We start from the raw sequence: 17622 nt of genomic DNA, 5'->3' as shown, positions 1-17622 counted from the left end.
ACTTTTTATGGTGGGCGTTTGTGACACAGACTAAGCATTTGTTGTGTGATCTCTCTATTAAGAATAAACTATTTTATTTTCAATTCTCGGTTTTTATTGTTGGAATTGTAGCACTTCATAAAATTATAATAAAACAAAAGGCAAAAGAAAAGAACTAATTTGATAGCTTTTCAAGATCATTCCAATAACTTGAGATGTTCAAAAAGATTATTTATTTATTTCTTTATTTATGTAAGACAGAGTCTCACTCTGTCTACTAGGCTGGAGTGCAGTGGCGCCATCTCGGCTCACCGCAACTTCCGCCTCCCAGGTTCAAGTGATTCTCCTGCCTCAGCCTCCTGAGTAGCTAGGATTACAGACACACACCACCATGCCCACCAGGATAATTTTTGTACTTTACTTAGTAGAGGCTGGGTTTCACCATGTTGCCCAGGCTGGTCATGAACTCCTGACCTCAGGTTATCTGACTACCTAGGCCTCCCAAAGTGTTGGAATTACAGGCGTGGGCCACCACACCCGGCCTAATTTTTTGTAATTGACATAAGTTGATAGTATCACCTTTAGATTTTATCATACTATATTGGTGCTCTTTAAGTATGTTGCAATATTCTTGAAAGTAATTTAAGGTGTTTCCCTACCTTAATCTTTATTATGTAATTACATCTGCAGATTTATATGGAATATAGATTTTCCTTTGAAATTTTTAGCACTTGTAAAATTATTAAAGTGTAAAATATGAAGATAGCATAAATGCAAGCTTACCTTAGCAAATAAAGCAGAGGTCGGGCCTTGTGAGCTGCCTGCTCTCTGTTGTCACTATTTAGCTCTGCTATTGTTGCACAAAAGCAGCCATACACAATACCTACACAAATTAACATGATTGTATTTAAATAACTTGACTTTTGAACACAGAATTTGAATTTCATTAAAATATTCATGTAACAAAATATTCTCCTTTTGATGTTTTTCAGTCATTTAAAAAGGTAAAAACCATTCTTAGCTTAAAACCATACAGAAACAGACCATGAGTCAGATTTGGCACAACTCCTGATATAGATCTATATGCATATACATAAGTTATGTTGTACATATAAGAGTGCATGCCAATCATATGAACCTTTACTTCCAGATATAGGTAATTCCAGATTCTAATTTGCTTAATGGTGTCAGGATTCATGATGAACTACACTTTATATACAAAAATACTTAGATCTATTGGGAGGGCTAGGGCAGGATCTAAAAGAGTAAATTTTCACTTTCTCACTTAATTGAAGTGTATCAAGTTCCTATTATATGCCAAGTTCTATGCTAGGAAATGGGAACCCAGTGACCTAAAGAACACGATACCAGCCATCCAGGAACCAAAAGTCTAGCAGAGAGAAGCAGACATGAAAATAATGAATGCCATAATGTGTTCAAGGTGGATGAACAGTGGAGGGAGGGAATATTTGATTCTACATGGAGATTAAGAAATGACTTCAAAGGAAAGGTTTGGGGGAATAGAAATCAGACATTCTGATCAGCTTTATTTTTTTTTTCTATATTTGAAAGCAATATAGAAAAGAATCTTCTAGAATTTTTACTGTAGAGACGATTGACTCACATGTAATGCATTAGTATTTATGCAGTAGAGCTACCTACTGCTGTGGGTCGGTTCTTTGTAGAGATTTTTTTTTTAGAATAAAAGTCAGAAATGTCCTCATCAAATTATTTTACAAAATTAAATACTTTATGGGTAGTTAGGAATGAAAGACACTTGGTAATCATAGGTTTCTGAATGAATATATTGATTCAAACAAGCATAAATCATAGGCTATACTGATTATTAAAACCAGTAGGCGATACTTGTACTGCTTCCCTGCAGTGTTATAAATTGTAACTTTCCTGATCTAACTTTCTGAAATTCTTTGTAGAAACTAGGCTGTCAAAAGCCTCTGTATGTGCTTTTTGGGGTTCAGAAAGAAGTGTATGTGGAATTACATATATGTAGTTTTTTAAATGGACACCTTAAACTGGTGCACACACACCTTAATCTATGTTTAAACTACACTGATTTATGAAGATGAAATGTAAGTGTAAGTTATGTGGGTTCCCTTTCGAGGATGAAGCCTGAATTGCAACAAATGAATATGAACTTTGAGTTATGATAATAAAACAGACTTTCTCTAAAAGTAATTAATCAACATTAATGTTGTACTTAAATTCTAAAGACAATTTAAGGGGACAAGAGTAAGAATGCTTTAAAAATAAGTGTATGGCAGTAGGGATGAAGGTTGGGATGTGAAGACAGGAAATCTATGACTTAGTAGCCATTACTGATACCTGACAATAGTCATGTATGACCTTAATTCAGTCTATATGTAAGAACTATTTTTAAAGCTAAAAAAATGGAAAAGCCAATCATGTGTATTTATTTATTTTTACTATTTGGCTCTGTCAAAAACATCCAAGTTGCAAGTAGCTAACTAGTGGGGAGCTGGGCCTGACAGTACAAGAATTTCTTAACAGTTCTGGACAAAGTGCTATAGAAAGTAATTTTATGCCACTTTTAGCAAAATGAGCTCTGACTCCCTTACTTTGAAGATATAGAATAATAATCCCACAAAACTTCTCAACCTAGGACATTAAAATATCATTGTTTCCTTTGAAATCGAAACATTTTGTATGTAAGCTTGCATTTGGTTAAGAAATATGGTGCTTGTCTTCTGTAGAAGGATTTTGCTTCCATCTTATTGCGTGTAATGAATTTGGATGCTGTCCTGAAAATAAATTAAAAGCCCCGTTTAAACATCATGTTAATTTAAGAAAAACAAAATATAGCTTAAAAATACATTTGAACAGTCAAGGAATAGACACTGATAATTATTTGGAATAAGGATTTTTACAAGTTAATAGTAATAGGACTACTAATTTTTGTCTTACTAATGAACATGTCTTACTTATTAGTAATTTGTCTTACTAATGAACATTTTTCCAATAGTGTCTTGCATATATTTAATGAAAAGCTAAGTTTCCTGCCACTAGAAAAGTATATAGTAGATGTAATTTAAAGTGCAGAAACAAAAGCAAGATAAAAGAAAACAGCTTACATTTCAAATGTATTTGTAGCTTCAGTGAAAATAACGTGTTTTCCAAGCTTTATCTATAATTATTTTATAATGTTTATACTAGTTAACTGTTACATAAATATCAAGATAATACTTCTTTGTATTCTAACATGTTTTAATAAATCAGCTAATAATATAAGGAGTGTCTATTCACTTCTCTATTTGAGCTTTCTACTGCTGAAAAAATAGTTATTTCTTATTACCTAATGTTACTGCTTTTTATTTAGAAAAATCAAACCAAAAAAACTTTGGGACTAACTTCGAGCTTTAGAGGTCCCTGTTGGTGCTCACTTAATGTGAGTGCAGTTTATTTTCTGTGACAGAATAAATGTTTTATTTCCACTTTTCCCTTTTGTTCTACCCTTACTTGCATAGAAAAAACAGTTTTACATTGACAGGCACCACTTCCCCCAAACGTTAGCATCCATTTTGTTGAATTATTACTTTAAAATTCAGGCATTTTAGTAAAGCTAACACATCGTGCTTTTTACTCCTCTCTTCATATACTTTCCCAGGGATGCCTTTTCTCAGTAAAATGAACCTCTTTGTCTGTCTTTGACTAAAGGCAAACCTTTAAAATTTTAATGAGAGATGTTTCCAGTATAACGAATTAGACCAAAAACTCTCTCTCTCCTTCCTCTTCTTTCTCCTTTTGACCTCCCTAAACTTTCAAATTAAAGAGATTATAATCAAAACCAATACTAAGCTTTTGAAATCAGTTCTAAGAGTTGAAATTCAAAGTAGCAAAACTAATCTTCATGTCTAGCTTCTAGACGAGTTTTGTTAGACACAGCTCTCATTCTACCACCTCCATTCACAAGTAAAATCTGTGTTACTATTACTATAATGAAGCTACTTTTGCAAATATTGTTCATAGCTTTAGATATGCATACATAGGAATTTCGCTGCAAGTAGAAGTCAGAAGCTCTGATAAACTGTTTTCTTAGTTTTGCTGAAGGCTTTGGGCCATGCCTTTTTGTCATAAATGTTAGAAGTCAAATGTAAACATTGCATGAGATGGAGTAGCCTTTATACTCATCTAGATTATACTCTGCATTATCTTCATACAGACAAAAGGAATTCTTGATTAGCTAATGCTGCCTGAGAGGCAGTATGGTTTAGAGTTTGGATTCTGAACACACACCACTTGGTCTCAAATTCTAGCTCTTACAAGCTTTGTGACTGGGGAAGTTATTTAACCATTTTGTGCCTCAGTTTCCTTATCTGAAAAATGAAGATGATGATATTATCTACTGACTGTTGAGAGCAGTAAATCAGTTAATAGGTTTGTAAAGGGCAAGAGCAACGCCTGGAATGTATCAAGTGCCTTTTAAGGGTGTGCTGTTACTGTTACCTAATTTCAAATTTGCTGCTTCTTGTTGTCTTTTAAAATATCCCATGAGGAAGAAATGGGAAACATGCCTTAGTATCCTATTCCGGTATTGTGCAGTTTTTATTTTTAATGAGGTATTTTTAATTATTCTATCTAGGAGATAACTGCATTCTCATTATGCTTTGGGCCTTTGAGAAGAGGCATTGTCATGAGCATAAGCCATTTTCATACCTGAAGGCAGCCTGATACGGTGGAAAGATCCTGCGTATTAGAGCTAAAAACCTGAGTTCAAATCTTAGCTCTACCATCTCCTGCACTGGAACTTATGCAGGCTCTTCAGCCCCCACTGCACTTCAGTTTTCTTGTCTATAAAATGGGTATAGTGATTTGTATTAATTAGGGTTGTTTTAAGGATTAGCTAAATGTACATCATCTAGCATGTAGTAAGCTCTCAATAAGTATTAGTTATATAGTAGTAAATAAAAAGGTGATAAAATGATTTTGTAATGATAGGTTTAGTGATTGATAAGGTATAACCATAATAGGGACTACTGTGCAAATTACTACTGAAAAGTTATAACCACTAATTTATTATTTATCATTATATAAATAATTAGACTATTCTTCAGATCATTGTTGCTATTGAAAGATAAGTCGAACTTGAATTTCCTTTTTTGCTAAGAAAAGCAATCCAAGTTTCTTTACTTTCTGTTTCCAACATTTACGTTTCTCCTCTGAATCTTCCAGCCGATCAAGTCATTAATAAATCATGCATACTAAATTAACACAGAGCTCACTGAGGGCCTGGTTAATTCTCTTCATGTGGAAAAGAGCATAATCATTACCGCATGGTTTTCTATCAATTAATTGCTTTTCTAACAGAATAACATTACTGACTTGTGTGATTGGTGGGTACCCTATGACTGACTGTTCTTTTTTGCCATTTGGCTAGACTTCAGCTTTCCTCTTTGTAATTTTCTGCTTGCTTCTAAGTTATTTAACTGTATGGTTCATGTCATTTATGACCAGGAAACACAAGAGGTGTTAAGTAGAAATAGCTTAGTTTATTTCCTTGCTGCTGTGATATATGTAGTAAAGCTTTGCCAACAAAGGGAAAATATGGTGTGACCAAATGGGTAAAACTTTATTATCACCCCCATCACCCTTATCGCATCTAATAATGATAATATTGTGTACTAGGCCACTTTGTTACCGAGAAATGATTTTGCTAAAATACACCACTGCCATGTAGAAATAACATATTAAAACAGTTTTCAAAAGATGTACTTGTTGCTGTATAAGTCATCTCTTTTTCTGTGCTTATCTCTATAACATATTAAAAATTGTTATACCATTAAAAATAAGAAGCCCAACACCTTATAGCTCATGAGTGTTTTTTAGAGCTTCATTGAGTGCTTCATTTTTCATTCATTGTGTGAATGAGCCCATGGTTTCTATACTTTTATATGTCTTCATTGTATTATTAATGCAAACTTAAAAATGTCTTCCTGAGAAAAATAAAATATAAGCTAGTAAATTTCTCTGGTATAATTCTGATTAAATGTGCTGAAGACTGATGATGATTCCTTTTTTCCTATTGACTACGTGAGAGTGTGTTTAGGTGAATTAAAAATACAAATATGTGTACTGCTGTTTCACTTTTTAAGGTTGACTGCCTTTAAAAGCCAGATTTGAGAGAACTAGCTTGGCCAGAGGATTTTAGATTAAATCCTCTAAATGCATGCCCCTTTAGAAGCTAAATTAACAAACTCTCTTCATCAACTTCTCAAGTTTTCTCTTGCATGCCCATGGTAGCTAGAAAAATCACTAGTAGAACGGACAGAGTCTTTGACATAAATTTAGAAGTAAAACTCACATGTACTTATTCTTCTACATAGTGTCTCTTCTTGCAGTCAAAACAGAGCCCTTGAACAGCAGTGAAACCACAACCACGACTGGAGATGGAGCGCTTGACACTTTTACTGGGTCAGGTAAAGCCTTTAGCTCGTGTGTCCTTACGTACACATGGGGGTGCGTCCACATCCTTCTGCTTGGGAATAAGCAGCATAAGCATCCAAGCTCTTAGAACTTTGATCTTTATAAAGCTAGAAACAAGTTCTTATTTTTTTAAGAACTAATAGTCATAAGCAGTATGCATTGTTTCAAATTATATTTAGAATAATGTTGCTTGATATTGTAGTTGACAGCAAAAGTTTCATGACTTTCTTATTACAGATAAGTAAACTTAACTTCCTTCAAAATTATTTTATACATGCTTAATTAATTTAATAATTAAGTTGTAGTAGCTGACCTTGCTTCTTCAACTTATCCATTTGAATTACATAAAAACTACCTTCTGTTTAACATTCGAGATGTAAAACTATCCATTTGATTCCTTCTAAATAACCTTGTTTCCTCTCTGGGTTTAAAAAACTCCTCCTGTGTAAGCAGCTGAGTGACAAGTATTAAAGGTTAATGGGCTGCAGGAGAGCACATGCTGGTTGCATTAGAACCCAGCTTCTGAGAGTGCTCGTATGCTTCAAAGAGAACAATAGCATGTCTTTAAACATCAATCCCTTTAAAATATAAATACCTGATAACTCCCAGCTGGGCACAAAGGGCATGAATTAAGTTGATTCAATTAATTTTTTTTAAGTTGCAATATTTCTGTGGCTTATTATCTGGTGAAAGGATTTTTCTAACCTGAGGAGGAATGGGTACATCAGAAAGAAGAACATTAAACGTAGGAATGTATCTGTGGTAACTGAATCTCGGTTCTGTTATTCTACTTTAATACATTTTACATTTTACATTTATCCATATTCTCATGTTATAAGGATTTTTTGTCAGTATGTATTATGTAAAAATAGTTGAGATATGTCTTAGAGTATTATGTCATTATAGCATATATTTGATTTTTACAGATGATCTAATTTCACTAGTTCACACCGATTAAAAGCAGTTGCCATATATTTACATAAATATTAGTACTCCAAGAAAGAAATACTAGTACATAAACTTTGCATAGAGACTCATGTGTACTAATACACATCTTTTCTAGCAGTTAACCTGCCTCTCGGGAGATAAATAGTTACCAGTTCAGTATTCTGTATTGCACATCTACCATAGGTTTTATAAACTTTCTGCAAAATAAATCTATATGAACAAATTTTTAAGGAAAGGAATGGAGTTATTAATTTATTGCTGACATACTTCACTAGTATACTACAAGTTCATTGAAAGCTGAATGACAAAACTATAAAGTGTTAGCTCCAGAAGGAATTTCAGAGCTCTCTGATCCATTTTGTAGACAAGAAAAGTTAAAAGTGGTTAAGGCCATACAGTCAAGGCCTCACAGCTGGTCCGTGGTATGAGTCTAGAACCATGTCCTTATGATCAGCCCCTGGGTCCTTTCTGTAATACCCCACCAGAAAATAGATGAAAAAAGAAATAGGTATGAACAATCATCCTGTCTGAAATTCACTCATATTATCTTTATAGATATTTTCCAAATTTTTTTAAGAATTATCTAGGGATGTGCTCTCCAATAAGGTAGCCACTAGCCATATGTAGTTATTAAAATTTGATAAAATTAAAAATTTTGTTTTTTATTTTCATTTTCACAGCAATAATGCAGTAAGTATATTTTCAATAATATTAATACATTTTGAAAATCATCAAGTATGACTAGAGGTGTTAAGTTCTCAATATTTTCAGCAACCAAAATTTAACTGAATTTTCAAGTTTAAACACATTTCAAGTGTTTAACAGCTGCATGTGGTTAGCAGCTACCATATTGGACAGCTCAGATACAGAACATTTCCAACTCTGTGGAAAGTTTTATTCCACAGCAGTGATCCAGGGCAGGGATTATCAACATCAGCACTGTGAAAGACTCGGGCTGATTATTTAGTGTGGGAAAGCTGTCCTCTGCACCGTAAGATGTTTGGCTGTATCTATCCCAGAATGCCAGCAACACTCCCCCAGATGCTTCTTTACTGAAGAAGCAACCAAAGATGTCTTACTAAAGACAACCAAGAATGTATCCAGACTGTTTAAATGTCCCCTGACAGGCAAAATTCTCACCCCCACCCACTTCTGATCCCACTGAGAGTCACCAATCTAAGATGGCATGATAATAAGAATGAAACCTTAAAATTGCTTTGACACCACCAGAGAAACTGACAGTAGACATTAAACATTTATTTAAATTAATTTTCAGGGCATTTCAAAAACAAGCTGATTTGCTTACTGTTGTATACAGAAATGATGGAATGTAATGAGTATATTGGGTAATGTTTATGATTAATCAAATGACAGTGGGGAATAAAACAAAGGTCTTTCAGGTTTGTACAAGATATTCCAGAAATCATTCCGGAAATGAGGTTGCCCTTTGTGAGAGCAGTCTTTACTTTGATCTGCATAATTTCCACTCACTTTAATGCAATTTTGTTGTTCTTTTCAGTTATCTGCAAATTTCTGAATTAGAACAAAATGTATGTATTTTAGTAAAGAAGCATAAACTTTCCTACGTGAACATCGTACTTTTCTGAGTCTAAGGTTTTGTGTTCTATTTAGAAAATGAACATATAGACGTTAATAGAAAATTGTAAAGTTTAGTTGAGCCTTTATAGTGTTGTGAGTACATTATTCTAATGATGTTTAGTTTTATCATTAGAAGAAACATCCTGTATATTCAGAATTGAGTTCGTGTATATGGGTTTTTTCTGAAATGTGTGATTTTGATCTATGTCTTATTTATTAGAAGTTACTATAATGAATATTTATCTTCATTATTCAGTGTCTCTTTGGAAAAGCCTTCTATTTCATAATATTCATCGTAACTAGTTAGTATGGCCCAAATCTTGAGTGTACCAAGGAGAAATTCTGTAAAGAAGAGATGCAAGAATATGTAATTAAGCCTCATTTAACTATATTTCTGTTAGAGTATTTGGTATTGTGAATTGATAAATTAGAATGACTATCTTTGGAATAACACTATTATTATGAAATGTACATTTAATGCCCATTGTGTAGTAGAATAAAGAGTCTGTTTTCATTAAAATTTGAAAATTTTAAAACATTCTTTAAGTTTTAATAAATATGTAGAAAATTAATAGTTTATTGGTTCAATTTATTTTCGATACATGTCAAATTCAGTTAAGTTTGGATTGCTGAAAATATTTGGAAGTAACACCTTTAGTCAAATTTGATGATTTTCAAAATTGACTGATAATATTCTTAAAAATATACTTACTGTATTATTGCTATGAAAATGAAAATATTCTTTCCATATTCAGAGCTTATAGGCAAAATAGCATTTTAAACACATTAAATTTTGTGTGTTTGTGAAGCACATCACAAGGGTACTTGTGATGTATATAGAAATATATCATGTTTCATAAAATAGTTAGCAACCTAAACCTATTTGTCACTTTTACAATTCTAAAAGTTTAGCTCCAGAATTATTATGAACAACTTAGAAAGGACATAGTACTTTGAAGTATAACTATGATTGATTAGACTAAACTAATTCCAGCACTGCATTGTGTACTGCTTTAATCTTTTTGAAAAGTGAATGAACAGCAGATGGCCCAATAAAGACACTCTGTGTGCTCACGCAGTGTGGATTGGCTCTAAGGGAACTGGCTCACACTTTAGAGTCCATATATTTGCAAAACATCTGTCTTAGTCAAGGCAGATAGTTAAAGGAAAGAGAAACTTCCAAGCTTTTGGATATATTCCAGTTTGGGGCTCCATGTTTGGATGAACTGTTAATAGGACCTGACTTTCACCTTTAAGTTCTTCTCAGAAAAGTATTATCTCTAATAGTTCAAAGTTTATTTGTAAATATAATTGCTACTGCATTTTGTGATTATGTTTTAAAGAAATCACCTGTGCTTTCTTTAATTATTACTGGAATGTTTTAGACTGCATTTTTAATTGTTCATCTGATTGGTAAAATGAGAAGAAATAGAATACAATCGTATTGTACCGTTAGAAAACGAAGTTTGGAACATCACACTCTTCTTATTTTGTATTGTATTTCAATTAGAACAAATATGGAGGAAGAGCGATATGTACATACTGCCGTCATATTTGGCATTTTAAAATGTAAAGTTTGCAAATTTTAAAAATTTACTTTTATATTATGAAAGCTTAATTACCCTGTAATCAAAGATATTTATTCATAGCATATTAATATTTAAGAGCATGCTAATGATTTGAGAAAATGGAGTGGAAGAGTGATAGAGGGAATGATTTGTGAGACAAATGTTTATATCATGCTTTTTGCACAAAACTCAAAGCAGTTTAATTAGGAGAAAGTGTTTAGGCAGCTGTTTCTTTTTAGAAAATAAATTTTTGGAAACGTGTTTAACACGGTAATTTCTTCAAATTTGTTATGTACACTCTAGTGAAATGTATTTATGAAGCAACCTTTGGTGCACTGGTATTTTTGTGTCTTACAGTAATTACAAGTAGTGGCTACAGCCCCAGATCAGCACATCAGTATTCCCCACAGCTGTATCCTTCCAAGTAAGTGGTCAGTAGATTCTTTCTGTTTTATTAGAAATTTTTTCCAGCATTATCTTTATTAATCTGTATTCACACAATATGACAAGTTTAAATTGGCAAACATTTATGTCTATACATGTATTATAGTTAGTTGGATAATGCTTGGGTAGATTAAATATGTAGATAAATATCCTGTACAAATTTGAAATAGAGACACCCACGTTTATCTTGATAATTCCCTTGAATATTTATATATACCTTGAGAAAAATATCAAGCTCAAATTAGAATACATTGCATTTTAATTCAAATTCAAAAATGCTGGCTGGTTAAAAAATCTCAAGAGATTACATTTTATCTAAATGTCAACACTTCATAATTAGTTCCATCATTGAAATTCTTTTGTTGGGTTTCCAGTTCTAATAAACATATTTTTGGAGAATATGCTTTATTGTTTTTTATAACTAATATAGTCACTTTATTGAGGATAGTCGTAGATATTTCTTAAGTTTAACTGTATTGGGTGTATATCTGAATTGGTTTGGAATCAGCCAGACGTGCCAAGATTGTGTATTGCTGATACATACACATTTAAATATAGTATGTTATTTTCTGCGGCATCTAGAATGTCTGCCTTTACATATATATAGACTGGAGGTTGGCTATCCAATGGAGAACATGATGTAAAATGTGGCATGATGAAAGGAATGATGTTCCTTTTTTTTTTTTTTTGGAAGCTTCCTGCCTTTCTTTTTCTTTTTTTAAATTTCCAATTCTTGGGAACGAATTCTTAGTACGGCTTTTAAATAGACTTTCGTAGTCTTTGTATAGCATTAAGTCACTCGTGGTGAGTGTGAATTTGCTAATAAGCATGTTAATAAAGCTAGCGTGTGCTCCATTTTCCTCATCTACATATTAACTGGAGTGCGATTTCAGATATGAGCAAGAATTATAGACCTGGAAGAGACACTAGGTATAATATCTAAATCAAATTTCTGCTTTTACAGATGTGGTATAGATGTAGGGAGTTTAAATCATTTGACTATGGTCACTAGACTGGCTTGTAGCAGAGCCTGAACTCCTGACATTCAGACTATTGTTTTTTCCTATATTGTTAAAATTACGGATAAAGAGGATTACGTCCTGAATATTATAGGGTTTCACTGAATCTAGGCTGTCTAAATTAATACACAGTCTTTGTTGCCACAGTAATGCTATTTTTCTGATATTTAGGCCCTATCCACACATTCTTTCTACACCAGCAGCTCAAACAATGTCTGCATATGCAGGCCAGACTCAGTATTCGGGGATGCAGCAGCCAGCCGTCTACACAGCCTACTCACAGACAGGACAGCCCTACAGCCTGCCCACTTACGGTATTTCACATCTTCTATCTTCTTCTTTGGTTATAGGCAGGTGATCCTGCTGGCTGGTAGCTTTGTATTCTATTGTAGGTTACACTTTAGAAGGAAAATCATCTTACTAATTAAATGGCTTGCACAATCATTTTTCTGAACAGATTTGGGTGTGATGTTGCCAGCCATCAAGACAGAGAGTGGACTTTCCCAAACTCAATCCCCGTTACAGAGTGGCTGCCTCAGTTACAGCCCAGGGTTTTCTACCCCACAGCCGGGCCAGACACCTTACTCTTACCAAATGCCGGGTAAGTAGCTACACATGAAACATGTTTTGGGAGAACTCATTCTTTGAGTGAGACTCACTGGCTTCAGACTAGGAATATCCGATCATGAAGACAGTTTTAAGCTTTATCACAGCTCACACAATTTCTAAAGAAAGATAACTAGACAGAAACATGATGGAATGGTTGAGTATACCTCAGGAAACAGGACCTATACCAAACTTAAATACTTAAGTTTAAGCTGAGTAACATCAGCAGGAAACCAAGTCCAAGCAAAGCAACTTCCAAGCCAGACACCAGGTCAGCCACACGTTTGGCGTCTACTTAAGCGATTTAAAAGATCTGTAGCACAAACCAGTATTTTCTTTTCAGTATTCCTGAAGTATGTAGTGCTGTTTTGATTATACTTAAACTTGAATTAGCTCTTTTCTAAGTTCCATTTATCATTGACCAATTGAGGATTTTTTGTTCATTCCTAAAATTCCTCTCTCCTATTGATAATATATTGCTTAACAGGACTATTATATAATAGTTACTCGCCAATCCTCCATAGAGGCATATAGGATCATTACATTTCTTTTAATTTTAGACTCCTATTAAAATTGTGTTTTATCTTTTTGTTGTTGTTCTTTGTTTTTTGTTTTTTTGATATGGAGTCTGGCTCTGTTGTCCAGGCTGGAGAGCAATGGCGCCATCTCAGCTAACTTTCAACTTCTGCCTCCCAGGTTCAAGCGATTCTCCTGCCTCAGCCTCCTGAGAGCTGGGATTACAGGTGTGCACCACTATGCCTGGCCAATTTTTGTATTTTTAGTAGAGACAGGGTTTCACCATGTTGATCAGGCTGGTCTCAAACTCCTGATCTCAGGTGACCCACCCGCCATGGCCTCCCAAAGTGCTGGGATTACAGGCATGAGCCACCACGCCTAGCCATGTTGTATCTTAATGCAATAGTTGCCAAAAGAATTTTAGTGACATAGTAAAAACTTTAAAAGCTGGTTACTATCTGTCATTTTGTCTATACTGAAAATCACAAATTTGGGGCTATATTAACATATTTGAACCAACTGGTATAACATTCTGGTCAATTGATTCAAATGAAATAACTATTTAGATACATTTGGCTGGAATAGCAGTGCTCTTTTTTCCTAGAATGTAGATCGAAACATATTTGAATGCATGCTGTAGCCTCAAAAATTCATACAGCTTCAGTTAGCCCTGTGACAGACAGTATTTTTATTTTTTTCACAAATACTTTCATATTGGCTATTCCAGGTCAGGTCAGTGGCATTGATTACATAACACATGACTAGTCAAAACACATTGATAAAACAAGTAATCAGCTACCTCAATAGCCTTTCATTTTACTTTTTGACAAGCACATTCCATAAGGACTTTTTTTTTTTAGGAAACCTATAATTGGCAGCTCACTTGTTTTTGCCGTGATTTGAGAAATCGTTAAATGTCAGACCTTGCAGTAAAGTTTTAGAAGGCCCTCAAACCCTAGATTTGTGTAGTATAAACAGTTCTCCCTTGAGTCTGAACCCTAATTCACAGCTATTTTTGTTCTAAAGAAAAGACAAAGGGAACAAAAGTACAGGGAGTTGCTAAATGGGGTTCTGTATGTTTATTTCCCACGCTAAAAACCCTGTACAAATGTTGAACTCAAGTGATTTTTTTTTTGTACGTAAATGCAGTTGATATGATTTGAAAGTTCCAGTAATTTCCTGGAGGCAGTCTTAGTCTGTGTAAGATTTTATCATTTGCGTACCCCTGCACTTCTAGACTCTTAACCCTTGAATGTTAGCCTCACTCCTTATGAAGACTGTTCCCATGTGCTTCTGTTTAGCTCAACAGATTCAACAGGAAAGGGTTTACCAGCTGTTACAAGAGCGAGAGAGCTAAGCCTATTTTCTGTATAAATGTCTCAACTTCAAATTTCACTGTCTTCATGACAAATTTCAAAGTGTTTCTCTTACAGAATTCTGCGAAATGAAATATTTTTATCATTTTACAAGGAATACTTTTAAAATGCAATTTGTTTTTTACCTGTAGGTTCTAGTTTTGCACCGTCATCTACTATTTATGCAAATAATTCAGTTTCCAATTCAACGAATTTCAGTGGTTCACAACAGGTATAGTAGCTTTTTGTGTTTATGCTTTTTATATGTATTTCAGATTTTTGAAGAGTACTCGGGTTGCCATATATGTGTGTACCCTCCCAGGATAAGGTTTCTTTATTTAAAAATTATTATAGCATTTCAGGATAGTAAAAAATTACCTATCTAGAATTCTTGGAATATGTATTATTCTGGCTATTTTAGATTTTTTGATTGTTAAACGTTTGTGTTTTAAACATTTATACTGTAGTTGTTTTAATCATTTGGCATGGAATTACAAAATGTATTGGATATTTTCTGTTATCTTAAAATACTACTAAAAACAATTTTATTTTTCTTGGTAAAGCAGTTATTATAATGAATATTAATTGGTTGAATCAGTATTAATTGATTAAAATCAGTTACAGGATTATGCTACAGACTATATAACATTTTCAGTCCTAAAAAGTGTCCTTTGTTACTAAACAAAATGCCTCAAAGACTACTGTTGGCTTTTAAATAATTTTTCTATTTTTTAGTTTTATGAATACTTTTAATGTTTGATTCCCACTTTCCTGACAGCTGCAACTTTTTGCTTTTGTCACTGTGCCTGCCTCTGGTAGTCTTTAGTCCTCCTTCTAATTATGTTTTCTTAATATTTTTGTGAGTTTTAAAATATAGCATGTTAGAATTATGCATGAAACAAGAGTGAATGTCCCTAAATGAGTGAATCAGCTTAGAGTGAGATGAATTAGTGATTTATGTTGACACTTCCAAATCTTTTGTCCGTATTTTTTTCTTTTCAGCCACATTCGAAGTAGTTGAGATTGAAGAGTAGCTGACTTCTGGTCTGGCAATGCAGTATTTTACTTTAGTATAATTGCTAGACATTTATGTATTCTAAAATGTGAGTTACTGTACAAGTGCTTCCTTTTTAGATTTACTGAAGGAATTTTATCACTTTATTTAAGTTTTATTGATATAACAAAAGGCAGAAAGGAAATTTTGATCGTTAAAATAGTGTGGAATAATAATATTTTTGATAGGATTAAACTGTAATTTAGCATTAGTTAGAAAAACGATGTCTTAAAACACTAAACATCAGAACCAGTATATACATTTTATTTTTTTTAATTGAGAAATTTTTTGTAACTTGATTTTACACGTTTATTTATTGGTCCAACAAGCATTTATTGAGTACTTGCTATGTGTTAGATTTTTGGCTAGGGATTGAAGATTCAAAACTGGTAAGTCATTGTTCCCTGCTCTTTAGAAGGATTCAGTCCTCTGAAAGAAACAAATATGAAAATAAGATGGACAGAGAGTGAGATATAGTGAATATTATAACAGAAATATACACTAGGCAGAGTTGTACTATAAGGGAAAACTACTCTGCCTCTATTTGGGAGGATTAAGAAAAGATTTTTAAAGGAAAAAAACGTTTATTTAGAAACAGTTAATCATAAAACAGATCCGAAAATCTGTGAAGATTTAAATACTATGGATCACAATATAAAATGTAATCTGTATTTGGGACCATGGCCTGAGCACCAGTTTGTTGTTTTGGCTAATACCTATTGAGTGCCCATTAAGTGTTAGTAATTGGTCTGTATACTGGGGTACACGAAGGTGGGGCTGGAGTGGATCAGATATGATTCCTGCCTCATGGAGCTTACAGCCTACTGGGACAGACAGACAATAAACCAGTAAACACACAAATACAGATTTAGGAAGAGAACAGGGTCTGTTAAAATACCAACTGAAGTATAATTTTGAATAGGGGAGGTTTTATATAAGACTTCTCTATGGAAACCACATTTAGGCCAAGACTTCTAAGAGTTAGGTGAAGGAGGGCAGTGGTGTTTCAGGCAAAGAAAGCAGCGTGTACCAAATCCCCGATGGATGGAAGACTTGGTGTGTCACTGAACTAAAAAAAAAAAAAAACAAAAGGCTGGAGTTTAGTTAGTGCATGAGGGGCAAGTGCGGAAACACATTTGCAGAGATAGGTGGGGGCCTACTGACGTAAGGCCTGGTGGTTTACGATAAGGAATTTGGATTCTATTCCAAGCCCAGTGGGAGGCTATGATGAGATTTTGAGCAAGAAAATTACATCATTTAATTTATGTTTCGAGAAGATAACTCTACACCAAGGTCTTTGGAGAAAGTCAAAAATGGAAAGAGGAAATAAATTTAAAAATGAATACATTGCCTGCAACAGGAAGAAAAGGGAGCTTGGACAAGGGGGACGACAGTGGAAATGAAAAGAAAGAGAGATCTTTGAGATATGTTTGAATATGAAAAGACACTATATTCCCCAGTGGGGAATAGCCTGGACCTTTCCAGTATGTAACCTCATCTTCTTCTGCAGGAATTAGTAGGCTAACAGAGCGCTTCAGCACAGATGTTTGACTTAGGCACTCTGGATTCAAATCTAGCTCTGAAACTTACTAGCTGTGTGACCTTGTGCAAATCACTTAACCACTCTGTGCCTTAGTCCCCTTCAATGTAAAATGAATATAGTATTAAGACCACATAAGAGATTATGAGGATTAAATGAGTAAATATATTTGAGCCCTTAAAACAGTGTCTTGATACAGAGTAAGCACTATGTACGTCTGCTATCACTGTTTTATTTTGAGAGATATTGCTAGGAACTTTGTTTAGATATGATGAGGTTTTTGTTCTTGGCTCACAAGTGATAGTAGGAAACATTGGATCTTGAAATTTTCAGACTAATAGAATTTTAGTTTTCTGCCATATTACCTAATCCTTTATGATAGTATACATATTTACTTATAAGATTATTTCTTTTATTTTTTGGAAACCGCATCAAATGTAGATCTTTGTTTCCTTTGGAACACATTTCATCGGGGGATCTTAATGTTATCGGTGATGACCAAGGATTTGTTATCACCGATAACATTTTGGGCTGA

General features: G+C 33.8%; 1 protein-coding gene across 6 annotated transcripts in view; it reads left to right on the top strand.

Moving 5' to 3' along the window:
• The window catches only part of EYA4 (EYA transcriptional coactivator and phosphatase 4), a 298595-nt gene that overhangs the window by 222273 nt on the left and 58700 nt on the right, over nucleotides 1-17622 (top strand). For 4 of the 6 annotated variants that reach the window (XM_011968908.1, XM_011968906.1, XM_011968907.1 and 1 more), the window contains 5 exons: nucleotides 6339-6431; nucleotides 10911-10977; nucleotides 12188-12330; nucleotides 12474-12617; nucleotides 14646-14725. In XM_011968908.1, the coding sequence (XP_011824298.1) occupies nucleotides 6339-6431; nucleotides 10911-10977; nucleotides 12188-12330; nucleotides 12474-12617; nucleotides 14646-14725 (527 nt within the window). The remainder of the gene's footprint in view (nucleotides 1-6338; nucleotides 6432-10910; nucleotides 10978-12187; nucleotides 12331-12473; nucleotides 12618-14645; nucleotides 14726-17622) is intronic. The other 2 variants (XM_011968909.1, XM_011968910.1) reach the window with 1 other exon arrangement.

This window comes from Mandrillus leucophaeus, unplaced genomic scaffold (genome assembly GCF_000951045.1).
Source record: "Mandrillus leucophaeus isolate KB7577 unplaced genomic scaffold, Mleu.le_1.0 Scaffold864, whole genome shotgun sequence".
In the NCBI taxonomy this organism is placed as follows: Eukaryota; Metazoa; Chordata; class Mammalia; order Primates; family Cercopithecidae; genus Mandrillus; species Mandrillus leucophaeus.
This window is presented reverse-complemented; position numbering and strand designations above follow the sequence as displayed.